This window comes from Balaenoptera borealis (genome assembly GCF_965194805.1).
Source record: "Balaenoptera borealis genome assembly, chromosome: 2".
Classification (NCBI taxonomy): domain Eukaryota; kingdom Metazoa; phylum Chordata; class Mammalia; order Artiodactyla; family Balaenopteridae; genus Balaenoptera; species Balaenoptera borealis.
Genome location: NC_138867.1, coordinates 116,606,461 through 116,633,943, shown reverse-complemented (window position 1 = coordinate 116,633,943; position 27,483 = coordinate 116,606,461). Strand labels below are relative to the sequence as shown.

Genomic DNA, 27,483 nt, shown 5'->3' with positions numbered 1-27,483 from the left:
GCTCAGAACCTGCTGGGACAAGTCTTCTGCCTCGACCTCAACATGCTCCTTCGGATGAATTTTTGGTGTTAGCCCTGCGGCCCCACGCACCAGGGTAAGAGAGACTCTCGCTTCCTGCCCTGGCCCGAGGGACCGACTGGCTGGGCCTGCCTTCTGCCCAGCTCACCGGTCATGGAAGAGAGTTTGGACACACACTCTACTCTTGCCTGATGAACAAGGTGTGCAGAGCCTGGGTTGTTCCACTCCCCTGAGTGCAGAGTCTAATGACTTAGGGTTAGGGTCCTGATGCACAAACGGGCTGGAAAGCTCTGCGCTGTTCACTTCCTGCCCTTCCCCTGGCTAGTCTCTGCTACCTGATGGCTCTCAGACACAGAGCAGTTGTCATATTGTGAGGAGGGACCAACATGCCTTCACTGCCACAGTCACACTGGTGGAGTTCAGACTCATCCAAGTGAAAGAAACAGTGTTAAATGTTTTTTTAAAAACCATCTTGCTATGCTGGGAGTGAAATTTCCTTCCCAAGGAATCAGGTAGTCTTTACATGGTCTCACTAACGTCCCTAAAGTAAATGGCCATTTGACTTTGTAAAAGGAGAGTGTTTTCCTTGGGAGTGGCCCAGTAGCCATGCCCCTCACAGTCGAGTCTGGCTCGCCAGTATTGTGTCACCCAGAGCTCTCCACTCACCAAGAGGTCTGCAGCCTTTAACACAGTGATGACTGAGACTTGGGGTCAGGACCCTGGGTGCCCTGCAGGGCTCCCAAGTACATTGCTGTCCTTGAGTGTGATGAAGTTATGTTTGGTCTAGCGTAATTGTTAGCCTGGAACCAGTTCTTTAGTATTTTATGATTCCCATATGACCACTGGTAGTTCTTACTCAGGGTTACCTTGAGGGATAAATGTTAAACATAGTGATCATTTAATAAGCTGATCCGATTCAGTAATTTCTTTTTTTTTATTTTTATTTTTTATTTTTGGCTGTGTTGGGTCTTCATTGCTGCGCGCGGGCTTTCTCTAGTTGCGGTGAGCGGGGGCTCCTCTTTGTTGCAGTGCGCAGGCTTCTCATTGCGGTGGCTTCTCTTATTGTGGAGCACGGGCTCTAGGGTGCGCGGGCTTCAGTAGTTGTGGCACGTGGGCTCAGTAGTTGTGGCTCGTGGGCTCTAGAGCGCAGTCTCAGTAGTTGTGGCGCACGGGCTTAGTTGCTCCACAGCATGTGGGATCTTCCTGGACCAGGGCTCGAACCCGTGTCCCCTGCATTGGCAGGCGGATTCGTAACCACTGCGCCACCAGGGAAGGCCTGATTCAGTAATTTCTATTAAAGACATTACACATCTTTAGTAAAGTGGAACTTAGGGGTGTCAGGGGAAGAAAGAAATATGCCTATTGAAGTCTTTGGGCCTGAGTTTTTCCGGAAATGTCAAATGTGGGCTTGCAAGAAAGAACGGTTCAAGTCTCTTCTTGCCCTGACAAGAAGAGACTTAAGTAGCTGGAGGTTTACAGTTTCAGAGATGTAATACATGTAGACTTTGGGGAATACTCGTTTTTGTCTAGTTGGTTGCTAAAATCAGGTATCTATGGAAACAACCATCCGTTAGTAGTCAAGATAGGAAACTTATTCTTTTTATGCTGCACAAGTACACAGTGATGAGTGTAGTGCTCCTTGTATGATGGCTTTTTGTAAGACCTGCCATAGAAATTGGACTTCTTATGTCTACGAGAGAAGGAGAAAGTATACCTACTCCTCCCTCTGCCTTGAGCAACCTCCACATTTTCAGAAACCAATGGTCCTACCCCCACGAAACCTCATAATTGCTCTTCCCAGATTGTTGTACAAGTTTGGAATTTTAAAAGTCGTCTCTCACCAGTGGTTTTATAAGCTCAAAGGCAAGTTTATTTTGAAAACCTTGTTCTGTATCTTTTTTGTCTTTCTATGCAGGTTTTACTTTAACATTAAATTTTTTGCATTTCTATAATATCGCTTCTGTGTTGTTATGAAAATTCTCAGAGATGAGTGCTGGATTTTCTCCAATATGAATGTACCTCCCTACCCTGGCGGAAGATGGTTTCTGGGACATGGTTAAGTCCCCTGAAGCTTTGCGTTTTTTGTTTATAGAAGAAACCTTGATAGCTTATGAAAAGAATAAACAGCCTTCTGGTGGTTGAGTCAAAAGATGGGAAAAGTTCTCTCTTTCTCTTTTTGTTTGTTTTCCTCAGATTCTGTCCCCAGAATTGGAATCTGGTGTCTAACATGTTTTAACCCAAGAAAGAGACATTCTAGCTCGTGTTTGTTTTTTTTTTTTAATTTAACTGTGTTTTTTTTTTTTTATTAAAAAAATTTATTTATTTAATTTATTTATTTTTGGCTGTATTGGGTCTTTGTTGCTGCGTGCGGGCTTTCTCTAGTTGCGGCGAGTGGGGGCCACTCTTCGTTGAGGTGTGCAGGCTTCTCATTGCGGTGGCTTCTCTTGTTGCGGAGCACGGGCTCTAGGCACGCGGGCTTCAGTAGTTGTGGCACGTGGGTTCAGTAGTTGTGGCTCATGGGCTCTAGAGCGCAGGCTCAGTGGTTGTGGCGCACGGGCTTAGTTGCTTCACGGCATGTGGGATCTTCCTGGACCAGGGCTTGAACCCATGTCCCCTGCATTGGCAGGCAGATTTTTAACCACTGTGCCACCAGGGAAGCCCCGTAACTGTGTATTTTTTCATTTAACTCTTTGCATGTGGTCTTTACTATTCATTTATTCTTTATTCCAAATAAATATTTGAGTCATCACTTTTACCTGGTACCCTAGGGCCCTAGGATTATCTTGGTGATTGAGGCAGGTACATTTTTGTGTGCTGGCAGGGCTCACTGTCTAGAAGGGAGACAAGGTTACTGGACAGTTACAGCACAACATGGGGCACTTTTAGGGGGAGAACCCAGGGCATATGTGATCTCAGAGAAGGACCTGTAACTCAGCTTTGGAGGTCAGAGAGGTCCTCTTGGAGGAAGTGACGTGTAAACTGAGACCTGAAAGATAAGCAGGTGTTGTGGGCGGGGTGGGGGGGGAATCAGATGGGGGAAGAGTGTTTCAAGGAGAGGGTGTTGGGTACTTGATGTCACTGCAGAAAGAAAACTAAAAACTAGTTTTATTCCCAGTTAGCCCCAAAATCAGATTTCAAAGAAAATCCTTGTAATGGTTTGACTTCATTTCAACTTTACCAACTCAAAACCAGAAAGACAGCACAAGTTCTAGGTATGTTTATGAATGCGGGTCATTCAGCCCTGGAGGAATGAGTTGGGCGTTGTCTGAAGTTTGCCAAGAGGCTGTGTTCATTAACATCCCCCTTGAACTTGTCGTGGATGCCTAGCTAAGCAAAGAATTACAGATGGGAAGGAATGTAGAATTCTGCGTCTCTCTGAAAAGGACTGCTCTTGACACAGAGCAGTGGGCCTTCTGAGCAGAGGAAAGTCAAATGCAGAACATTTATTTCTGGACGCAACAACAACTCTAAGTCTGGACTATGTGCCCTGGGTTCCTTTGGCATGTTCCAGAAGACAGAACGGAATTCTGAGTTTTTGAACATTGGTCACTTACATTTGGTCACAGAAGCACTGTAGACTAACTCTGATGACCAGTGACCACCCACATGGGCAGTAGGTGAGCCTGAATCTAGAATCTTGGGTCATAAATAATTGATCTTGAGCAATGACTGTCAGCCCTATACCTGCCTCCCTATATGGTGGATAATGTTCAGCTGAGGGGTGTACTCCTATGCACTCACGCAGATTTTGATGATCACTCTTCTCCCCAAAAATGCTTTGCAGGGAAGCAAAGAGCACTATGATAATTTTAACGGCAAAAATGGTTGATGGCACATCATCAGGAAATCTCTATGTTTGTGGGTTAAAACAGGGGTTGTCAAAGTATGACTCTTGGAAATGCAGCATCAGCATCAACCGGGAACTTGTCAGAAATGCATATTTTCAGTCCCGCTTCAGACCTACTGAATCAGAAACTCTGTGGGGTAGGGCCCAGCAATTTGTGTCTCAACTAGCCCTCAAGGGGATTCTGATGCACACTGAAGTTTGAGAACCACTGTGGTAAATAAGACGAGCCACAGATAATGAGAAGATCCTGTGACTTATATTGATTGTCTGCCTGTGACTTCATCCCTTTCTCTCCACTTAAGAAGGCAACTTGGAATGAGTGAGTGAGAGTGAAGTCACTGTGGGGACAGCCATGAATTTGTACAGACTTACTGACATATGTAAACTATTGTTAACTTTGGTGCTTTAATTTTTATTTATTAATAACACATGACAAAAGTTACAGCAATGGGGATACCACTGTGAACTGCTGAAGTTCTGTTGCTGCAGCCAGAACAGTGGCTTTCATTGTTTTTTTCAAATACTACATCCTACACTAAGAAATATGTCTAAATTGCTCTCTAGGAGATACATACGTGTATGTATAACCAGAACAAGTATTTCATGAAATAACATCCTTACTATATTTTCTGTGCTGTACTATTAAAAAGTATGCTGGTTGAAACCCGTTAAATTGATCTAGTGACCCACCAATGAAATGTGACCTGCAGTTTGAAAAACACGGTGTAGTGAGCTGTCCTGGCATAGACCCTGTCTCTGGAGCAGGAGAGAGGTGGGGCTGCACTCACCCCTGTGTCGGGTGCACTTGGCTCTCAGTCTCTCTTCTGCTGCTCTTAGCTGTGTGACCTTGGGCAGTTTACCTATGTTCTCTGAGCTTTACTTTCCTGACCTGTCAACGTGGACGATAATATCTACCTTGCAGAGTTGTGGTGACAAACAAATGACAACATACTTCACAAGATGACTGGCAGTGGTGGCTACCACCTTACTTGTGGAAATAATACTATAACACTGTTTTTTCACAACATCATCAGTTACATGCATTTTTGTGGTGACCACCACAAAGCGGTGTTTTACAAATTTTTTCCCATACTGCAGTGAATAAGTGCTCCCTGTAACCTATGCATTCAGAAATATTTTTGAATTAATTTTATCTTAAAAATGCATCCAAATTCTGTACTCTATTCCAAAATATATTCATGTTTTGATATATATATATATATATATATATATATATATATATGAATATTTTGTTTTGATTTAAAATTTAGTCCCCTTGCCCCCAATGCTTAAGGACACTCAGATTGCAGAAGATGCCCCAAGTGGCTATACCCCCAACACAGCCCTGAGCCGGGGCACTTGGGAAGCGTAGACTTTATGCTTGTGTTTCTGTGGGAAGATGCTCGTTAGACTTTTCTTGAATGTTCAGACCTGTTGGTGATTAGGGGCAGCACCTTCATGTATATAGCTCTGTAAACTGGCATCTCAGATCATCCACGGACCCTGGGCAGTGAGCATGTGGACGTAACAGGGATTGATGACCCATGAATCTGGATGTTGGGGAGACCCAGCTAATGTCCACTTGTCTTTCTGGAGGTCATGATCGTGGTTGGCGGCCAGGCACCCAAGGCCATCCGCAGTGTGGAGTGCTATGATTTTGAGGAGGACCGGTGGGATCAGATTGCCGAGCTCCCCTCCAGGAGATGCAGAGCAGGTGAGCCGCACTGCCTCCCGGTGTGCAGGCTGCCTTTCCTCTCCGCCCCACCCCTGCCGCCACCGCAGGTCTCTACTGGGTGCCACAGTCCTGCTCCTTGTTTCCAAAAGCATCTGTGCATTCCACACTCCCTTCCTTTCCCTTCCCCACCTGCACAGTTTCTAGCTGCACCTTCTGGGGTCAGTTCTCATGTGCTTAGGGACTTCAGGCTAATCCAAGTACTTGCTTGAATCAAACAAAACTAGAAATGCAAATGTGAGAAGAAATCCAGTGAGTCCCATAGTGACTTCCAAATATATAAAGTTGGAGATCACCTTCTGTGGTGAATTATTTACATGCCTGCCTCGTTCCCCCATTGTCACTCATTAACGTGAGTCATCAGCCGTCTGAGATGACCTTGATGTCTTGGTTTCCTGTGCCTCAGGTGTGGTGTTCATGGCTGGCCACGTGTACGCCGTGGGCGGGTTCAATGGTTCACTGCGTGTGCGGACAGTGGACGTGTATGACGGGGTGAAGGACCAGTGGACGTCCATCGCCAGCATGCAGGAGCGCCGGAGCACGCTGGGAGCAGCTGTGCTCAACGACCTGCTCTACGCCGTCGGGGGCTTTGATGGCAGTACTGGTAGGTCCCGGACTCAATCCCCATCCAGCCTAGGACACAGCTTCCATGCAACCCTGGTTTGGTCAGCCATTTCTTGGGCCAACCGCTGGTCCCTCTGCAGCTATTGCCCCAAGAGCATACCCATCCTTCCTCCTCCCCCAGCTTGGGCGTCAGAGGCACACCTTCCTACACACAGAATAGGTAACTGCCCACGTGCTGTCATTTCTAGGGCTCTAGGAAGGACCCCACCCTCAGAAGAGGCCCTTTTCTCCTTTCCAGTGTCTGTTAAGCCATTTATTCCGGAGATGAGACTTAGAGCAAGCTCAGCTGGAGGGTGTCTCAGAACTGTGGTCTGAACCCTCCTCTGAACAGATGAGGGAGCTAAGGTTCAGCTATGGGAAGAGACCTGGCTCAGGACACACAGCCTTTGCCCATTGCCCTTTCTACTGCCCCACCAAAGCTGTGCAAGGTTGTGCCACTGCAGAAGTGTCCCCTTGCTCCTGGCTTTCATCTAGTTCCAAAGTGAGAATCAGAAACTACTAGTGGACATGGACTTGGAGAGATTATCTCCAGGTGGATGTCTCTGTTGACAGCAACTCTGTTAAACTAAAGTGATATCTTTTGGCCCCCAGTGACATGAAAAACAATATATTTTACCTCTCTGAAATTTCATTTGTGTCTTCACCAATTGGTAACCTTTTTCAGCCTTCTCTTTGCCTGTTTCATTAATTCCAAGATCTGTAGCCCCTCCAGAGGCTGCTTCTAGTGAGTGGGAACTGGGAATAAAGAGAACAAAAGATAGTGGGGCATTGTTTCTTTTAGGCATTGCTTTTGGCTGCTAGTAGAAAACCTGACTAAACTGTGGCTTAAACAAATGAGAGCTTTTGTTTTGCTCATGAAACAAGAAATTCAGAGGTTGGCAGTTGCCACCTTCGTCCAGTTGCTCAAGGATACTGGGGCCAAGTTCCTGAAGAGTCTTTTGGACTTATCCTCATGGTCACAAGGTGGCTGTTATATACAGCCAACACATTTGTGTTCCAGGTAGCAAGAAGCAGGAAGGGGGTGGGTGGGGGCTTATCAGAAAAGCAAAGGCTGTTTCAGAAATCCTGCTTAGATTGCATTGACTTGGTCACCCACAGCTCCAAGGGATTCTGGGAAGACAAGTTTTCAGCTTTCCAGCCTCTAAAATAGAGGAAGACAAGGGAAAAGAGGGATAGAATAGGTGTTCAGCGAGGTAACCTCAGGTATTTATTCCATTCTGACGGTTTTATGATTTACGTTATACCCCTGGGCCTCTCACAGCCCACCCTCTAGGTCAGGTCTTAGTGGTCCCCTCAGGCAGACACAGTGCAAATGTGTTTAGGGAGGTGCCACGGGCTGCACAGTGAGGCAGAGGTAGTGCTGAGTCCTACACCCAGGTTTCCAGCCCCCGGGTCTGCACTGTTCCCCCATCCTCACTGTTCGCACAGCAGGATGAGGCCTGGCACCATAGAAACCTCATGAGTCTCTTGTCTCCCAGGCCTGGCGTCGGTGGAAGCCTATAGCTACAAGACCAACGAGTGGTTCTTCGTGGCCCCAATGAACACACGGCGGAGCAGTGTGGGTGTGGGTGTCGTAGAGGGTAAGGAGCGGCAGTGGGTGGTGGCCTGCCCTGGCCCCTGGGCCTTCTTCTGGTGTCCCGACTCTATTCCTCCCGTTACTGCTGAGTCTGGTACTAGTATCTTGATTAGCGGATGAGAAAAACTGAGACTCAGAAAGGTGAAGCTACTGGCCCAAGGCTGGAAAGTGGGTGAGCTGGGTTGGGGGGAGTGGGAGGAGCCTAGAGGGGAAATGCTGGCCTGTTGCTTTGGCCACTTGTCTCTATTACGAGTTGGGGAATCCAGAGTCAAGATATAACCTAGGAGTATAATGTGGAGGGGGTGAGAGTGTTTCTTTAATTTTGTCCTCATGTTCATATGTTGAGCATTATTAACAGAGCCCCGAGTGAGGTGGGCACCTTTCCCCAGTTCTGATTAGTCACTGCAAGGCAGGTTGGTGGGTCCTGCTCTAGTCAGGAAAGGTGTGTGCGGTGAGACAGGAGCGAATGGTGAGGTCTGGGGCCTGTTTAGATAGTGCACTGTAGTTTTTAAACGGTTTTCATCTCCAATTTCTCATTTTGTTCCTAAAACTCTCCTGAAGGAGATGGGCAGGACTTAGATTTTTTCCATTCTCCAGAAGGGGAAACTGGTCCCAGAGGGGTAATCAATGTGCCCCATGCTAGTAAATAGCACAGCCACTCCTTGAACCCAGGTCTTCTAACTCCCAACTCAGACCATTAGCAAATGCTAATAGAGAGACGTTTTAGAAATATGTATGAATTCAACGTATTAAAGCATAGAGTATTATTTGCACTAAAACACTATACTTTGCAGGACCACACTGATTCATTAGCCTGTCCTGAAGTGGGAATTTAGCTGGAAATCTGTGCATTCACACATGTACACAGGCATTTTCTATGTCACGTGCGCACACAACACATACATGTGCTTCGGGGAGAGTGTAACGTGCGGTGAGTTAGACATTAATATAAAGATTCTTTTCTCTCGCTGCATTTCTTGGTCCATACCAGTATTATGTAGTTTAAATTTTAATTTAAAAGTATATTGTTCTAACATACTGAATGAGTCATCTTAGTGAGTGCAAGGATTTTTGTCCTCCTACCGAGATAAAATTGTTTCTTGCAATCTCATCCTCCCGTTGGAACAGAAATTGATTTGTCTGCCAAACGCAAGTGCTTTGTCTAGCCACCTTCCCATTTCCCCCCTTTTTCCTTAGCCAGGAATATCAAACAATAGAGTTGGGGTTAAAAATAGCGTATCCCTGAAAGGAGGAACCTTGAGTGGGTATTTTTTCAGCTGAGGCAGAGTTGGAATGGTTGATGGGGGTTAGAGGAGATACCTTCCTGGTACTCATTTGAAATGCTCCCCTTGACAGAGCCTTCTGCGAGCATGTTCTGTGTGGCAGAAGTGCTGTGTGGTAGCATGCCCTGTTGACCCAGAGGACAGACGGGGGATTTATTTATCTTGTCCAACCTGAATCTGAAGCTCTTTCGGCTGAGAGTCACCCTGGGGCAGCAGAGTCCAATGGACAGCTTTGGTGAGAATGTCCAGGGATGATCTTAAGTGGACGCTCCTTCCCCGTGGCCCTGAAGATACAGCTCCCCACGCTGTCTGCACAGAACCCCCCTCCCTCTCATCGTCTCCTTACCATGGCTACATAGCCTAAATAACACTGGGGAAAAAAGAAAGAAAATCAGGATCATCCGCTACTGGCTGCCTTGAAGAATCTCTACGTAGGAAGAGGGACAGTGAGGCTGGGAGATTAGGCAGAAGCTCCCCGCAGAGCGGAGATCGTGTGTCACAGAGACTGGGGTTGCCCTCAGGAGCTTCTCTTCTCCTCCACACCCCAGGCCTGTCTCCTCCCTAGTGATGGACAGCTGGCTGGGCAGGTGGTTACCTCCGAGCCAGCACACACCACGAGAGTAGCCTGGGTCCTGGAGGAGCTCTGAGTCAGGATTTTGCCCTCCGGCTTAGGCGAGGGCAGAGTCAGGAGGAGGTGTCCCTTTCTTCTAGAAGGACTGGTTGAGAGGGCTGTGGGGGCAGAACCCAAAACCAGGCTCAGTGATAGAAGAAGAAATAGTTTTACATCTGATGCAGCAAACGTCCTGATGGTACAACATAGTTCTGAGCCTGAGAATCTCTTTCTAACTTAAAATAATTGCAGATTTTTCACATACTGGTTGTACTCTTGGTACCTCTCCATTAAGAAAGCACATAGTGACCAAAAAAATCTTTTGACTGAGTAACCCTGTTAAGTAGATTTGCATCTGGTGGGGTTTATTTAGTCTGTAGCTAGTGTTTAAGATCCTTATTATAATTCCAGGGTCCCCCATAGGACTGAGACCCCAGGTGAGGTAGGACACCCACACCCAACACACACACACACACCACACACAGAGACCTTCCCACTGTATTCTAAGACTACATGTTAAACCCAAATGTTTGAATCTCTCTCTGAGATCATTCAAATACCAATTTCCTGCCCCCTTGCCCAACCTCACCACCATCCTCAGAACAAACTGATGCTCTTTGATAGCCGTTTATGGTATTTTATTTTAAAAATAGGTGATGGTGCTTCAGGGGTCTTGTGCATGGCTCAGAGATTGCAAGGGGGTCTGCAGATAAATTCCAGCCAACCCAGCCCACAGTGCACACAGAGCACTCCATTCACACGTTCTGCCTGCCTGGGTTGTGGACAGAGTACAAAACATGGAGGAGACAATGTTTGGGTTCTTGTTGGAGAATATTTTTCCTTATTTGTTCTGTCTGCTGTTGTGAGCCTTTACCCAGAAAGTCTGCCTGCCTGGCTGCACCTGGGGCCCTCAAGCTTTCCATCTCTCCGGTGCCTTGTTCTGGAGAAGATCTAATGAGTTCACTAGCAAGAATATGTTGAGCCCCAGTGACAGCAGGCCATCGCTTTGCACTGGGTGTTTGGGTGCTTTTTGAGAAAGAGGCTCAGTACTGCTTTGAGGAGGAACTCAGAGCTTAAGAGGAAGTAGGAGACAGAGTCGTGAAGCATGCTTACCCTGGTTGGGGAGGGAGTTGTGGTCTTCCTGGGGGAGGGGGTCCTGAACCCTGATGGAGGTGAGGGTGCCCCAGTGAGTTACAAGTGGAGTTTCAGCCACGCTCCAGTTCCATGCGAGTCTGAAGCACCACCCTCAGCCACTTTGTCTGTTCCAGGGAAGCTGTATGCCGTTGGGGGTTATGATGGGGCTTCCCGCCAGTGCCTGAGCACCGTGGAGCAGTACAACCCAGCGACCAATGAGTGGACATATGTGGCAGACATGAGCACTCGCCGCAGCGGCGCAGGTACGGGGTGGGGGGAAGGTCAAGGGGCAAGCTGTGTCTGATCTCACAGGTGGGTCTGGAGGCCAAGAGCTTAACATTCTACCTTATTTTCCCTCCCTCTTCTCTCCTTTCAGTGTATATAATCCCACTTGCATCTTTGCAGCTGACACAAGCACTTAGGAGTTAACCCTTCTCGGGGGGATCCCTTTGGTAGGGAACCGATGAGATCATATTCCCTTCATCGTCATCTCTTCCATTTCTTTGGAGGTGTCTGCGTCTCTTGAAAAGTGAAGCTTGCTATGTGCCAGGTGCTGTCCTAATAAGCACTTTCTGTGCCTCATTTTATTTAATCCTCTTCACAGCCCTGCAAGGTAGACACAACATAACTCCACTTAACAGATTTAGAAAGTAAGTCAACCAGGGGTTGAGTAATTAGCCCAAGGTCGTATCATTAGTCACTGGCAGAGTTGGGATTCCTACTCAGGTTTGTTTCATTTTGACGTTAGATTTTTTTGACCCCAGATTATCAGAGTCTCATTCTCATGAAGTAGTGTGACAAGCATGGCTGTCCCAGTCTTCCTTGGAAGAGCTAAACTTGCCTGTCTCTGTCTTGGGGGCTGAAAGCCAAGCTATTAGTGTTAGTATTTGGAGATAAACTTATGTCTCCCCCCAACTTTTCTTCACTTCAGCCCCCTCCCCCGCATGGGAGGAGAATAAATCCCCATGTGGGGCCCACTTCCGCCTCCTGTGGGAAGACCAGGAGCTGTGTGGTCCTTTGGGATTTTCCAGGAAGTGGAGCAACAGCCCCTTCTTCCCTGCTTTGTCTGCCCCATCACCTAGGGGCCCAGAGGAAAGGGTCTGGGAGGGCAGGTGGAGGCGCTGGAGGCTGGGCACTGGCTCTCTGCTCCCGGGTCCTGTGGGAGTGGTGGCTGATGACCAACCCGGCTGGCAGGAAGGCCACGTGACTTCTGGGAAGGGAAGCCACAACTGGGAGCTTTTCCCCACCATATTATTACTTTATCTTTTTTTTTTGTATTTTTGAAGATTGAGTTGTGATCTCATTTTATACAACCAAACACATGACCACTTCCTTAGTATTCCTTAAAAATTATGCTATTTTAATATTTTGCAAGAACCATTGTATGCTCACTGGTTAGAAAAGAAAATGCTGTATGATTCCATTTAAGAAACATTTGTGTTTGGAAGGCTATTTTTAGGGAGCTCGTCTCTGCTGATCCCAACAGGTTGGCCCTTCCTGAAGGTGCAGCAAATGCATGGAAGTCAGGAGGGCTGGATCCTGGTTCTGGGTCTGCTCGAATGTCCCTGTGGTCTTGGCCTCTGATTCCTCAGATGTGAAATGAGTGGGTTGCAATAGGTGTTCCCGAGGGCCCAGTTCAGTTCACAGATCCTCCAGTTCTCCTGCCATCATAGGGCTCTTTTAGTAGTTTTGGTGTATGGTACTGGTAGAGTCTTCTTTGTATTTCCTGGAAATCCTGTGTGTGACTTGAGGTGTGCAAGAAAGTGTTCAAAGCCCAAGGAGGCAGGGGCAGCTCAGCAGGAGTGGAGCAGCACACTGAAGTCTGTGGCTGTTTCTAGGAGCGCCTCAAGCAGGAAGCGTGGAGGGCCAGCTCCGGACAGAGCCACGCACACAGACCCACCTTACAAAGTTCAGGCTCATCTTGTGGACGGAGCTGCCTTTGGAGGCCTTGCTGCTCTGTCTCTGTCAGGCTGCCCAGGGGTTATTGCTGAGTGGAGATCACTGGGTCTGCTCCTGCCTCTCACGAGGCACAGTGACCTCGATTTAGGGGGTGGTATCTCTCCCGGAGGTGGGTTCTTTCCTCAGGTCACTGTCAGTGCTCTGGCCTCAGGCTCCCAGGGCAGCCTTTCTTTAGTGCTTCACATCCCTAAGATTTGGAGAAACCTCACATCTGGAATTGGGAACCCACATACTCGTCCTCGTAGGTGTTCTTTGGTGGCTAAAGACCCAGAGACCCTGGCAGCAGGGGCCCCTGTGGCTCTAGGTCCAGGAAGGCTCTGTGTGAGCATTGGCAGAGGAGGCTGCAGAAGGGCACTGGTGCTCCTGAATGCCTGGAAGGCTGCTTGCTTCCTCAGCAGGGTGTGGGCAGTGCTAGCAGATGGCTGTGAGGAAAAGAGGCCATTTCTGGGTCCCAGCATGTGCTAGTTCCTCCTGCACATGGAGGTGAGGAAGATGAGGCAGCTTGGGAACACACTGAATTTTATTTAACTCAAGTCCGTAAGGTAGCCACTGTTGATACACCACCACCATCTGCTGTTAGTTTAGGGCAACTGCGAGGAGCCATTTGCACACCTGCATAATTGCTGGTGGGATTTTACACATCTTGTCATTCAAACAGTAGTTGTTGAGAGCCTACTACGTACCGTCACGCACAGGGAAACAGTCATGATAAGACAAACATGGTTCTTGTCCATATGAAGTTTATATTCTGGAAATCTAGTCCTTGGGTCTGAAACCTGGCTGCACGTTCCAATCACCTGAGATAATTTTTCTGATTCCTGACCAATGTCTCTGGGAGTGAGGTTGTGGAATCTGTGTTTTCTAAAACTCCCCAGCTAATTGAGCTGTCCACGCAGTGGAGTAGTCTGTGGTCCACTGGAACTACCGATCTAGTCCAGCTCCCTCACTATACAGTTGGAATACTGAGGCCCCGAAAGGGAAGCACCACCTGCGGGCAGGTTAGAGACACAGGTCCAGAACCCAGGTGTCCCGGCCACCACATCAGCTGCTCTTTTTAGGCACTCCTGCTTTCTGGATTTTATTTCCTTGACTTGTATTAGAGGATGTTAAAATGTTATGCTAAAACCTGTAAATGATGCAGTCCTGGCCCTCAGCTCAGGCTTACCACCATCGTGAGTGATTCAGTGCCCCTCTGCCATCTAGGGAGGAGAGCACGGGGGCAGAAAGAACAGCTTCTGCTTCAAGACAAGCAGGGAGGCCTCAGCAATAATGACCGCAGTACACCTGCTGTGTAGTTTCCATTTCAACTCTTTTTACTACACGCACACACAAACACACACCTATATATATTATATATATAATACTACACGTACACACAAACACACACCTATATATATTATATATATAATATTTATTTTTATGTGTCTGAATAGAAATGAGGTTATATTTGCTTTATATTTGGCGGTTTTCAAGTTGATTTTACGAGGCAGGTAGGTGTCATTATATTTGTTTTATAGACGAGGACCCTGAGTTCCAGGGTGACAAAACAGCACTCCCCCTGTCACCCTGCCGGTGACGGCTGTCCAGGACTGGACGCCAGGCCTCCTGGTTTCTGGTCGCTGCAGCCAGCCTGAGGCTGGGACTCTGTGCTCTGCCTTTCAGGGGTTGGGGTCCTCAGCGGGCAGCTGTACGCCACAGGTGGACACGATGGGCCCTTGGTGAGGAAGAGTGTCGAGGTTTACGATCCTGGAACAAACACCTGGAAGCAGGTGGCAGACATGAACATGTGCCGGCGCAATGCAGGTAATATGACTGCTCCCTCCTTCTCTCCTTCCGGGGGAGGTTGTGGGTGTTTTCTCCCTGCAAACACTAGCTCTAGAAGAGAGGCAGAGAGGAGAGGCTCCCAGGGCCTGGGGCTGAGCTTGTACCCTGAGTAGGGAGTGTCCATTTGCTGGGCAGGGGAGAGCTTGGAACCCACAAAGCTAGCCACGGGGCGCCTCACAGGGCCCCCTCTTAGATGCAGAGGGTTCCTTCCCTCCCAGTGAAGGATGATGACTTTCACTGCACATAGATGGACACAGATCCAGAAGAGCCTCTGGTTGCCATCTGTGCCCCCGGCCCAGTGGCTTTGTTGGCTAGCTAAGCATAGGGCTGTGTGGACAGGGTCAGACAATCACACTGGTTCTATCTTTTCTTTGCCAGTGTCTGGCTATGAGAACCTCTCACCTCCCACCAGAAACCAATTTCCCTCCTTTCAGGGGTATCCATGAAAGGATTCGTGATCCATTCTCCAATAGGACCACTTTCCTTATTCCCTTCTTTGTATTTTCTGTCTCTCCTTCCCTTCCCTTCCCTTCCCCTTTTCCTTCTTGTAGGAATGATTTTCCTTAGAGTGTTTAGGTTTTTTATGCCTGGAGCCTGACACCCCTATTAAACCATTTCCTTTTAGAACTTTGCCCTATGGGTTGTGTCCTATGTTGGTATATCTTGTTTTATGCCTTCTTACTCTTATCATAGTGTTGGCTTAGCCCAATTTCCCAGGCTGGAAATACAAGCAGGTGACTTTCAGGCAGACTTATTTCCTTTATACTCAAATTTACCTGCTTGCTAAACCCATTTGCAGCTGACTTTTTGAAAGCGTAAACAAGAAAAAGAGGGGAGTTTATTAATTTGCTCATTGTCTAAGCCTGCTGTGATATAACCTGGCATTTGGCCTTGAGCCACACAAGTGAGGAATTATAGAACCTTCAAGCAGCTAATTCAAGAATTAGGTTTAGATGTAAATGCATGTGTATACACACAGTCACATATAGATATTTCTATTTTTTATAACAAAAATGGAATCATACTGTAATACTGGTTTATAACCTGCCTTTTTAATCCACTTTACAATCTTCTATGAATATCTTATTATAACACTAAACATATTTACATAATATTATTCTAAATGGCTATAACATAATTTAAATAACCAAGCTACTATTGGACTTTTAGGTCATTTCCATCTTTTCTCTAAGTAATGCTTTGGTTATTATAAATAGTCTTTATAGCTGATTAATGCACACATTTAAAATTATTTCTTTAGAATAAAAGGCCAGAAGTGAAACTTTTGAATCAGAGGGAGTATATGTACTTTTGACACCACCCAGGAAGGTGATGCATTTTATACTCACCAGTATTTCAGAGTATGTTCACCAACACTGATAATTACTACTTTTTGAACATCGTTAATCCCTGAGTCTAATTTTGAAAAAATACACAGTATATTGGACTACAGCCTTTTAAATCTTGATGAGCAGTACTTACATTTTCCTACTCTTGAGTCCCTGCTACATGAGACCTTGCCGCCAAACCAGCTCACTCTGAGATCAGGGTGGGTAGGAAGCCTTTTCCCTGGGAACTGTATGTGGATTCAGACCCCAATTGTGTAAAGGGATCACAGACACAACCATTAGTGCCCCACAGTGTGGATAAAATGGTTTATCAGGGAACAGCTAACAAGCAGAGTAGAAGTAGTGTACGTGAAATCCCCTGAGTTGTCTCCTTCCGCACGTAGCTCAGACTGGGCGTGGGAGGCCTGCATGCACCAGTGGGCAATGCTGCAGTAGAAGGGGGTCTGTACCTACAGTGCTCTGCCTATTTATAGGGTCAAGGGCAGGGAACATCTGTGGGGCTGTGTCGTCGTGAATGCTCCCTCGTCAGAGACATGACCTTGTTAGGAAGGGGGATCCTCAGATCCCAGTGGCTGTTGTGTGTTCATCCGTTGAGCAAACTTAAACCCGAGGAGCCAATTGTCTGTTATTCTAGCAGGGAGGGGAGGAAGAGCGCCTCCAGGGCAATCCAGACTTGTCTCTGGTCCATCCCCTTGGTGCTCCTGCTCTCATGCCTTCTCTGGCCTCTGTTTGATTCCCAGGGGTCTGTGCAGTGAATGGGCTCCTGTATGTGGTTGGAGGGGATGATGGATCCTGTAACCTGGCTTCGGTGGAGTACTACAATCCTGTCACTGACAAGTGGACGCTGCTGCCGAGCAACATGAGCACAGGGCGGAGCTACGCAGGTCAGTGTGCTCCACCCCCATCCTGGGGCACAGGTGGGGTGGGGCAGGTGGGCGCTAGGTTAGCTTGCTTAACTTGGGGCTGAGTGCCTCCTTCAGGCATGGCAGACGATTGTCACATGTCACCACTCCTTCATTCTGTGCCCACGACAGATACCCATAAGTAGCACTCGTTTCCCCAGCGAAGCTGAACGTAGCCGTAGAATTCTTCCTGCCACGGTGTTCCAGGGAGCCGCTTCCGACTGATCTGAGTTGTCATACGAGGTTTTAGAATCTCATTGCCCTTCCTGATTTGTTTTGTGCTGGGCCCCTAGGTGGAATAAGATACAGTTCTTGCTTTCCAGAAATTAAATTGGAAAGATAAGACCTGCCTACAAAAATAGGAAATACAAGATGATGTACATGTAAGATCTAAATGAAATGTACTGCACAGGCTTTAGGACATGACATGCGAGAACTGGCAGAGTCAGGGAGCACTTCCTGGAAGAGGTGGAGCCTGATTAAACTTTGAGGGTGGGTCACAGTCATAGAGGTAGCTGCCCTTTGCCAGGTGCCCACTCCCTGGGCCACAAAGCAGTCTGTTAGGTACAGTGTATACATACACTCTTATCTTTTCAACAACCCTCTGGTTGAATGAGACTCCATTCCATTTTATAGATGATGAAACGGAGGTTTGGAATGTTTAAGTTATCTGCCCAAGACCATGTGGCTAAAAAAATGTCAAATTCAGAATTCAAACCCAGGTCTGAGTCCTAAGCCCATGCCTTTTGTGCTACTCTAGCTCAGGGTTGGGGGAAAAAGCATTCTGAGCAAGAGGCTGGAGGGAAGAGGGAGGAATGAGGCGGCTGTAGAGGCTTATTCCTGGTGGGGTGTGTGATGGTTTTGATGAGGTGTGGGGGACAGGATCAGAGTCAGTGGGGCTGAGGTTGAGGGTCTATAGGGAGACAAGCAAACATAGATATCTATGAAGTATTGGTTTGGCCAAAAAGTTTGTTCATTTTTTTCCATAAGATGGCTCTAGTAGCGCTTAGTTGTCTTTAATATCATTTGAAACAATTTTGTTAGATTGTATTGTGACAGCTGTCATATCAGCGTGTATTTTTAAAAAAACTTATCAAAATTGGTGAAATTTTGTGTAGCCATTTTATAATATTGATGGAAGAAAAAAAGCAACATTTTCGGCATGGTATGCTTTATTATTTCAAGAAAGGTAAAAACACAACTGAAACCCAAAAAAAGATTGTGCAGTGTATGGAGAAGGTTCTGTGACTCATCGAATGTGTCAAAAGTGGTTTGCGAAGTTTCGTGCTGGAGATTTCTCGCTGGACAATGGTCCATGGCCGGGTAGACCAGTTGAAGTTGATAGCAATCAAATCGAGACATTAATTGAGAACAAGAAAAGTTATACCACGTGGGAGATAGCTGACATACTCAAAATACCCAAATCAAGCGCTGAAAATCATTCGCACCAGCTTGGTTATGTAAATCGCTTTGATGTTTGGGTTCCACATAAATCAAGCGGAAAAAAAACCCTTCTCGACCGTATCTCCGCATGCGATTCTCTGCTTAAACATAACGAAAACATTCCATTTTTAAAACAAATAGTGATGGGCGATGAAAAGCGGATCCTGTACAATAACGTCGAACGGAAGAGATCGTGGGGCAAGCGAAATGAACACCACCAACCACACCAAAGGCCGGTCTTCATCCGAAGAAGGTGATGTTGTGTATATGGTGGGATTGGAAGGGAGTCCTCTATTATGAGCTCCTTCTGGAAAACCAAACAATTAATTCTAACAAGTACTGCTCCCATTTAGACCAACTGAAAGCAGCACTCGATGAAAAGCGTCCGGAATGAGTCAACACAAAATGCATAATCTTCCATCAGGATAACGCAAGACCGCATGTTTCTTTGGTGACCAGGCAAAAACTGTTACAGCTTGGCTGGGAAATTCCGATTCATCCGCTATATTCACCAGACATTGCACCTTCGGATTTCCATTTATTTAGGTCTTAACAAAATTCTCTTAATGGAAAAAAATTCAATTTCCTGGAAGACTGTAAAAGGCACCTGGAACAGTTCTTTGCTCAAAAGATACAAGGTTTTGGGAAGGTGGAATTATGAAGTTGCCTGAAAAATGTCATAAGGTAGTGGAACAAAACGGTGAATACGTTGTTCAATAAAGTTCTTGGTAAAAATGAAAAATGTGTCTTTTATTTATACTTAGAAACTGAAGGAACTCTTTGGCCAACCCAAGAACTCAGCTCCTTGTATTTGGTTCTCCAGAAACTGGAAGAATTAGAGCTAATGTTTATTTATTGAGCATGTACAATGTGCCAGCCATCATCCTAAGTATTTTATGACCATTATCATGTATAATCTCCATCATGACTCCAATGGTATTCTTATTCCGTTTTCCATCTTGTTTGGATTTCAGTGCAAAGGAAGATTATGCCATGCAGGCTCAAAGGGGTTTGTATCGCATTCTGTCTGCCCAAGGCTTCAATTTATGAACTTATTAAAAATTTTTTTTCTCATTTAGGATTTTTCTCAACTAAATAGAAAAGATTTTAGAGGCATTTTGGTCCTAGAGTGATTCTGTTCTCATGGTTAATTATTAAAAACCAGCACTGTCATTTTCTCACCAAGGCTGAAGTGGGAAGTACAGGGCATTTTCCTGTATGAGGCAGTGAGGCCAGTGAGCGATCCCACCTTGGCTCCACATGAGGCTTAATGAGAGGGGAAGGTGCAGGTGGGAGCAGTTAGAATTTTGTGTAAGTGCTGAATATTTCATGTCCATTTCTTTACTGTTTGCCCACCCCGTAAGTAGGTGGGAAGGAGATGAGCAGAGGTGCGATTTGTGTTCAAACCCATTGACTGAGTGAATCTCTTATCTTAGAATCTATGGATATGGCCTAAAATGCAAAGATTTATGGACAAAGTTATTTATTGGAGCAAAAAACTGAGAATTACTTAATGTCTGGCATGAGGGAAATAGCTAAATAAGTTGTGGAATATTTATACAGTGGACGTGTTTTTAATATGAGAAGATGTTTGTGACAGACTGGTTGAGAAAAGGATGATGCAAAATGTACGTACCGCGTGAGCTCAGTCGAGCAGTCCTGGGTCACGGGGGTTAGAGTAGCCCCTGCTTACAGAAATGGATACTGGAGTCACATCTGAATTTGAGTCCCAGCTCTGCCACTAGCCCTGGAACTCTGGGCAAGGTAGTCAGTCTGACTGAACCTGTTTTCTCATTTGTAAAATGAGAATAAAATCATATCAAGCCTCTTAGGGCTGTTGTGAGAATGAAACGTGATAATACGCGGAAAGCACTTAGCACGGTGCCTGCCTGGCAGGTAGAAACCACTCAGTCAGTGATTGTGGTTATTATTAGAAGCCAGGAAATATTCCAAAAAAGATAACGGTGATTCTCTTTGTATGTAGGGATTAAAGTTCTTTTTCTTGGTGTTCTTCTGGGTTTTCAGAAATTTCCATAATGAGAATATTTTACTTTTAGAATCAGAAGAGAAAGTTTATATAAAAAAGCAATACAGGAGCCTGCTTTTTAAAGACATGCTCCCTTGAGAGAGAGGAGCCTCAGGTGCAGGCAAGATGTTCTCAAGGTCAGGCAGCACATCTGGGTCTGAGGACTTGGGTTCTCCCCACTTCTCATCTTTTATGTCTGTGGCTTTATCCAGGAATTAACATGAAATGCATGTCTTAGCAGCATGTCACCATTGGGGTGTCCTGGGCTTTCTTTTAGCAATGTTCTCTCAATCTCATCTTCAACCAGAAGATTTGATAGTGGTGGTAATATGTTAAAATAAGTCTCCTAGTTACACCTTAACTATAAGTTAGAATTTGGGTCAGCTGCAGGTACCAGAAAAACTGACAGATACTTGCTTAGACAAGGAAGTATCTTTTTTTATACGTATGTATTTGTCCCAGGCAGAAAGGAGTCCAGGGCTGGCCTGGTGGCTCAGACTGTCATTGAAGAATCAGGTTTCTTCTGTGTTTTCTGTTCTGCCAGCTTTATGAATAGCTGCTGCTGCTGCCCGTTGCACCTTGCGTGAGCTTCTTCCAGGCAGGACGAGGAAGAAAACCAAAGTTGCAGCACTGGCAGACTTGTAGTTACAATCTCATGGGGCAGGATTGGGTCACATAGCACCTCCAGCTGCAAGGTAGTCTGGGAAGCTGAGCTCATAACTTGCTGGTCTCTATAGCAGAGGAGAGCAAGTAGAAGGGATGTTGGATGAATCAGCCTATAGTATCTGCTGCATAACTGCAGCCCATTACAAGCAAGATTTTAGGCTCATAAGTTAGCTGTTGAGTATGGTTCAACCTGACCAAAACAGTAACACACACAGACATGTCTAGAATGTTTATCCAAGTATAGAATTTAGCATTGGAGGGGTCTTTCAGTTAGATGACATTGAATATATGGGAATGGAGCTTAAAGAGGTACATGGACTTGCCTGAAACCACAATGCAGCTTGACTGGTGGCAGAGCTAGGATGGGAATTCAGTTGTTCTTGCTGCCATGAAGTCAGTCTATTGTTCTTTCTACTTCATTTCAGTGTCTTCTAAAAGGAGACATGTATCACTCATCACTTCTCTTAAAGTGATACAGATTTAGAGCCGTGAGGTTTCCAGTGCGGGTGCTGAGTGTCATTACACTGAGTGCTGGGGTTGGGAAGGGGGGTCACTACGATATGATGTGAGTCAGTGTGATGATGCAGGGTGAGATCACTCACCTGTGGTGTTGAGGGACTGTGCTCTGTGTTTAAACATCTTGTGGAGAATTGGCTGTTAGAGCGGGAAACAGCCAGCTGCTGGCAGCCTGAGTCCACAGACCCTTCAGCATTTGGGTACAAATCGTGCCCATTTCCCGTGGCTATGGCTTGGGATGTTGTGGGTCATGAACTCCTTGTGACTCTGAATAAGTTCGGAGAAGCTAAGATGGTAACTTTCTCCCCCTTTCATCTTAGGTGTTGCTGTGATTCACAAGCCCTTGTGACCCCAACTCCCACTGCCAGGAGGTGGAGGAAGGGAGGGGTGCTGCCTGTGACTCGGCACAGTGGGACCACGCTGGCTGGGTGCCACTCGCTGCCGGAGTCTGCAGAGGAGTGGGGACCGCCCTCCTCCAACTTGGCAGTGTCGTCAGGGTGGGAAGACAGTACCCACCTCCTGCTCCCGCAAGGTGTTTCATCTTCTGCCCTGAGCAGTGGGTTCCTGATAGCTCCGGCTGCACCTTTGAGCGTTCTTTTGTGTGTTTCTACAGGGACATCAGAGAACCTGGAACCTGTGTGTGTGTGTGTGTGTGTGTGTGTGTGTGTGTGTGTGTGTGTGTGCAGAATGTGGTGATTCACTAAATTGGGGGGTGGTGATGGTCTGCTCCATTTCTATACTACTGATCCTTCCGCTATGCTAAAAATCAAATCACAGAAACCTCTCTTACGGATTTGCGCCACGGGGACCTTGAGACTACTAGAGCTGCTGTCTACTGGAAGTACAGCTGGACATACCGGGAATGTCCAGAAATGACCAGGCCCATGTACCAGCCTAGACTACTGGCATTGTCTGCAGAAGAGTGGGGTGTTCTTGAAGCTGCCCCGTGTCCTCTGTGTCCTAGGACCACAGGTTCTCTAGCCCCTCAGCTGGGTGCTCTTCCTTAGGCTCTCCTCCTGGAACTTCTTATCAGAACTGCCCAGTCTCTGGGCTACTGGTCTTTGAGGTCAAGGATTCCAGGTTTGGGAGATTTTGTGTCTCTTCAGCTGGGAAAACTAGCTCTTCAGAGAAGCACTGAGTAACACACTGGAGGAAAAGAATACATGAAAAACAAAAACACAAGAAAACAAAGTGGTAAGGCTTCAGTCCTTGTCCATAGTGGTCCCAGAGAGGATCCTACTTCTGGGTTTTCCTGGGATAGGACAATCCCTGTTTATACTTATTATGCAGGTTTAATTTTTCAGAGCATCCCGTTTTACTCTCAAAAGTGTTCTGGTTTGGAGGCTAAGTAAAAGATCACCATATGTCCAAACCCAAAGATAGGTTTGTCCCTGCACTGGATGGGGTCACGTGTGATTTACATGGACATGGATGACTTCAAAGGGGTGTATACTTGGCACCCTGGGCCTGGCCCTTGGCAGTCGGTCCAGTCTGTCTCACATCCTTGTCTTCCTTTCCTTGTGCTCGCCCCCATTCCAGGCCTGTACCCTCTCGCCAATCCTCAGAGCACCCCCCTCCTAGCTTCCCCCGTGAGGGAGGACATGGCGGTGGGCCCTGAATGTGTGATCTCTCTCAGGAGTACTTGCATTTTGAGAGAGGAGCTTGATGAAAGCTTTGCTAATTCACAGGTAAAAATGATTAATGACAGAACTTCAGGCATCCGGAGGAGGGTATTTGAGGGCTCAGGGAGTCATCTGCATTAAAAAAAAAAAAAAAAAACCTTAAAGCTGTACTGTTCCTGAACTAGCAAGTTGCTGATATTGGAGTTTCCAGCATAAAGAGGGGAAGTCTTGTGTCTGGAGAAGAGTCTCACAACTTGGGGGCTGGAATTTACCCTTCCTGATGTCAAGGTCCACCTTTAGGGAGCCAAGGGGCTTTATGAACTCTGATGTTGGACTTCTCATACAACTGGGCAACTTCCAAGCAGATTTTGTAGGAGACTGTCATTCTCCCCACTTCACCCTGAAGTTATAAACCCAGGACTTTCCTCAGCGAGTTGGACACTTTGTGTATTTACTGTATATTTATTGTGCGTGAACCACTCAACTCCCCTGAAGGGGAAACATCTTCTGATGTTGAGCAGATGTTATTTCAGTGAGACATTTGGAGAATACCAAGGTACCCAGAATTTTTAGTAACCTTGGGCAGAGGCTGAAATATCCAGCTTTGGTGGACCTGGAAGAACAGCTCCAAAGGGATCAAGACATGCTGTTAGCTGGTTTGTTCTGCTCTTACCTGGCACGGAGGTGACTGTGGTCTCAAAGCTCTGCCTGCCTCTGGATCGGAAGCTGATGGAATGCGCTTTCTGTTCCAAATGTTCTTCCTCCCTCTCCGAGGAAGATTTGGGACTTTGTTTCAGGGTGTGTGTGTGTGTGTGTGTGTGTGTGGGGAGGAGGTTGGGGTCCAATGTGTGCCATCACACAGCTTCTGATTTCAGACGAAAGGTGAAGTTCCCCCCCAACACCTGGAAGCTGAACTTCCAGGCTTATCATGCTTATGTGGGGGGAGGCTATTGTTTGTGTGTCATCTTCCCAGAAAGGATCCCCTCCCTGAGAGCTAGCCAGCTGTGTTTCCTGCTTTTGGATTTTTGCTATTGACCCCACCTCACGTCTCCCTTCCCAGGAAGCACTGCCCCTGCTGGTAGTGCTGCTGAGGGCATGTTCGTTTTATCCTCATGTGTCCTTTCTCACGGGGACTAGAACACTGGTACGTCATCACCAAATAGTCAATCTGCTCTAGCTGCCCACAGATGCCATCCAAAACCTGCTGTCCCTTTATCACCAGGTACAATTCTCTCTCCACAGTGGGCACAACAGACTTATTTTCAAGTCTGTGCTAGTCATGTGGTAGGTGAACCCCCCTGCATCCCCTCTTCTGGTGGCCACACCTGCTTGTGAATGCAGCTTGCCAGTGGGATATCTGAAGTCTGATCACAGCGATGAAATGGAATTGCAGCCCAAGGTTAGAAGCAGCTTAGACACCACTTGGATTCTGATTTGGACACCAGAGAAGTCAGACTCTGAATTCCAAAGTTCTTTCTCATAAGTACCCAATGGCATCTCTCCGTCTAATAAGTTGCAGTATTATGCAAATGAAAGTGACCTCATTTTCTGCTATGCAATAAGAATACTTAATTCTATTTCATGACAGACCAGTTGCAATATCCCCTAAGATGCTTTTTGAGCTGTCTTACTTTGATATCTGTTGTATAATGTTTGTATATTCCTGAGCCAGATCCTTTCAAAGATTGCCTTTTTATAAAACTGAAGCTACAGCTTTCAGGCTAAAATTTTAATGTAGATATTTTTATAAAATAATTTTTCACGATATTTGAATTGCTTTTTATTGTCCATGATAATGAAATGTTATGTTCTGTGCATCATTCACTCTCGAACATCGTTCATGCCTGTAGCTATCTTCCCCTTGTTTCTCACCCTCCCCAAACTTCAGTAGCTCCAGGTTGACTTGGAAGCTTCTTTCTTACACCACATTCAAGGGAGATTGCTGAAAAAACACAATCACTGGTGTTTCTTGAATTGTTTAGGGACTCACATTAAGCCTGACTCAGCACTTACACATCTATGTTGCCTATCTGCTTTTTTTTGGAGTCTGTTTTTGGCAGGGTGAGGCAGGAGGGAGTCTGGTTGGCCCATCTCCTGGCATCTCTCACAGGCTGGCACGGAGCCTGGCATGCTGTGGCATGGAGAAGCCCAGGGAAAGGCCTGCCCTTCAGCACATAGTCCCGGGAGTTTTCCTAGGTCGAGCTGACTAGTCTTCATTCTTTTCTGTCTCCTTGTTCTTCGGAGCTTCAGGCTTAAGGCTTTTGCTGCTGGATGATGTCCCTTTTGGAAGCATCTTGTTGATGAACTTTAAAAGAGGGGTCACTCCTCGTGATCCCCACTAAGAATGTGATCAGCATGTGCTTTGCAGATGTTCATACTACACTTTCAACTTACTTGTTTCTTGAGCTGTGTCTACACTCCAGGCTCTGTTTTGTGTATTTATCTGCCAATTAGTCTCATTTAAAAAAAATCTTTATTTTTATTATTGTTGGGGCAGGTGCCATTTGAATTGCCTCCACGCTCCCCATTTGCACCTTGAGAGATCAAATTGGGAAGTTGAGCAAATTCATAATCCAGTTAGCTGGAGGTTCTCTGTTTGCCTGGAGAAGCGAGGAGGTTGGAATGTGTTTTTTTTTTTTTTTTTTTAAGTGTTTGCACTATTTAGAGTCCTAAGCCCCTCATGTTCAGCTGTGCTGTGTATCTACTGACCAAGCAGGAGAGCCGGCAGCACTTCTGACATTTGGGAGTGCCTGAGGCCTCTTCTGTAGTGGATAATCACAACCTCAGAGCCCCTGTGCAGCCTCCATCGTGGGGCTCAGTGACTTGTAGATACAGCATCTGCCAAGGCAGTAACACATGGGACAGTGGCGTTTGGAGCAACAAAGTGCCCTAGTGCGGTGTTCTTGCCTTTGGTTATGAGATTTCAAATTATTTTCCCCCCTTTTTAGTGGCAATAAGGACCCTTGTTGGACTTCTTGTTTAATTCGTATGTGATGTGTAAAATACTTTCTTTGAAAGAAAATTCAAGACACTGAATTTGTATGTCTGTGTGGGTGCCATGTCCATGTGGTTGTCCATAGGCAGGCAGATTTGATCCCTGACACCCTGTACACCACACTGCGTAGGTCGGGTCCTTGATCTGGTGGTCTCTGCTTGGACGGTAGGGACCACAGAGTTTGTAAAAGAAGACTTGCCACGTGCTCCATCAGTTACAGTGCTAGCTGAAGAAACAGTTCCTCACATGTATTCTTTTAACAGGAATTGTGTTCTAGATTCCCATACTTTATGTTCCTTTAACTTTAATAAAAGCTGAACTGTGAGAACCTTTCTCAGTATTTCATTTCTATAGTCCAGTCTCTTTACTCTGTCCCAGACATGAAAAGGGCAGACTTACTCCTGCATGTCTTCAGATTCAAAAGATTTTCCCTTCGAGATCTGCTGGACAGAGTCTGGGCTCCTTTGGTCTCTATTATCTGGCACAGTGCCAGACTCACAAAGATCTTCAGTGAGGCCCAGAGAGGCCAGTCTCTCCAGTGGGTGTTCGGTTGCGTGGACAACTGCCTGGTGATCACCGTGAGGTGGGTGAGATGGTCCCAGCACAGGAGGAGGAGGTAGAGATTTGGCTGTTAATAAACATTGATTTTTGAAAGTTTGTTACAATACCTAGAGATTTTTATAGATATTTTGTTATGTTTGAACCATTAAAAATGCAAATATTAATTACATTTATTAAATATATACAACTATTAAATATGTTGACTTATAAAATTTCAACATGTATGAAATAATAATAATAGCTAACATTTATTGAGTGTTTACTATGTGCCAGCACTCTTCTGAGTGCTTTACTTATATCAATACATTTAATCCTTATCATGGTCTTCTGAGTTACTATTATTATCTTTGTTTTACAGATGAAGATGTGAGATGCACAGGGGTTAAGCGACTTGCCTGTGGTAGCAGTGCTGCAGGATATTGGTTGCACTCCAGAGTCTGTGTCCTTAGTCTTCTCACTCCAGCAGTGAGGCGGTGATGACAGGAGCAGGGTGTGCTGAGAAGCACCAAGGAGAGGGAGGCCCTAAGGGTCGCTGGGAAGTGCAAACTTGGCTCAAGAAAAATACTGAAGCCCAAGTTTTCAGGCCAGTTGGACCACAACGTCCCAATCTTACACTATTGGCAAATAATCACGTTTGTTACTTTGGTGATAGTAGCAGTAACCACTATTCATTGCATCCGTACTGGGACAGAGGAGGCCCAGAGAGGTGAATCCGTTTGTCTGAGGGTGTGTTATAAGTGAGCAGTGGAGCAGACCCAGATGGAAACTACTAGCTCTTTTGGCTCACGATTGAGTT

General features: G+C 46.2%; 1 protein-coding gene across 6 annotated transcripts in view; it reads left to right on the top strand.

The window, feature by feature from the left end:
* KLHL3 (kelch like family member 3) overlaps positions 1 to 26,455 on the top strand; it is a 116,917-nt gene extending 90,462 nt beyond the window's left edge. For 4 of the 6 annotated variants that reach the window (XM_082379655.1, XM_082379659.1, XM_082379658.1 and 1 more), the window contains 7 exons: positions 5,462 to 5,579; positions 6,004 to 6,201; positions 7,700 to 7,801; positions 10,959 to 11,087; positions 14,446 to 14,586; positions 16,697 to 16,840; positions 18,443 to 21,823. In XM_082379655.1, coding sequence (XP_082235781.1) covers positions 5,462 to 5,579; positions 6,004 to 6,201; positions 7,700 to 7,801; positions 10,959 to 11,087; positions 14,446 to 14,586; positions 16,697 to 16,840; positions 18,443 to 18,558 — 948 coding nt within the window. In that variant the 3' untranslated portion in view covers positions 18,559 to 21,823. The other 2 variants (XM_082379656.1, XM_082379657.1) reach the window with 2 other exon arrangements.
* Positions 26,456 to 27,483: the final 1,028 nt, after the last annotated feature.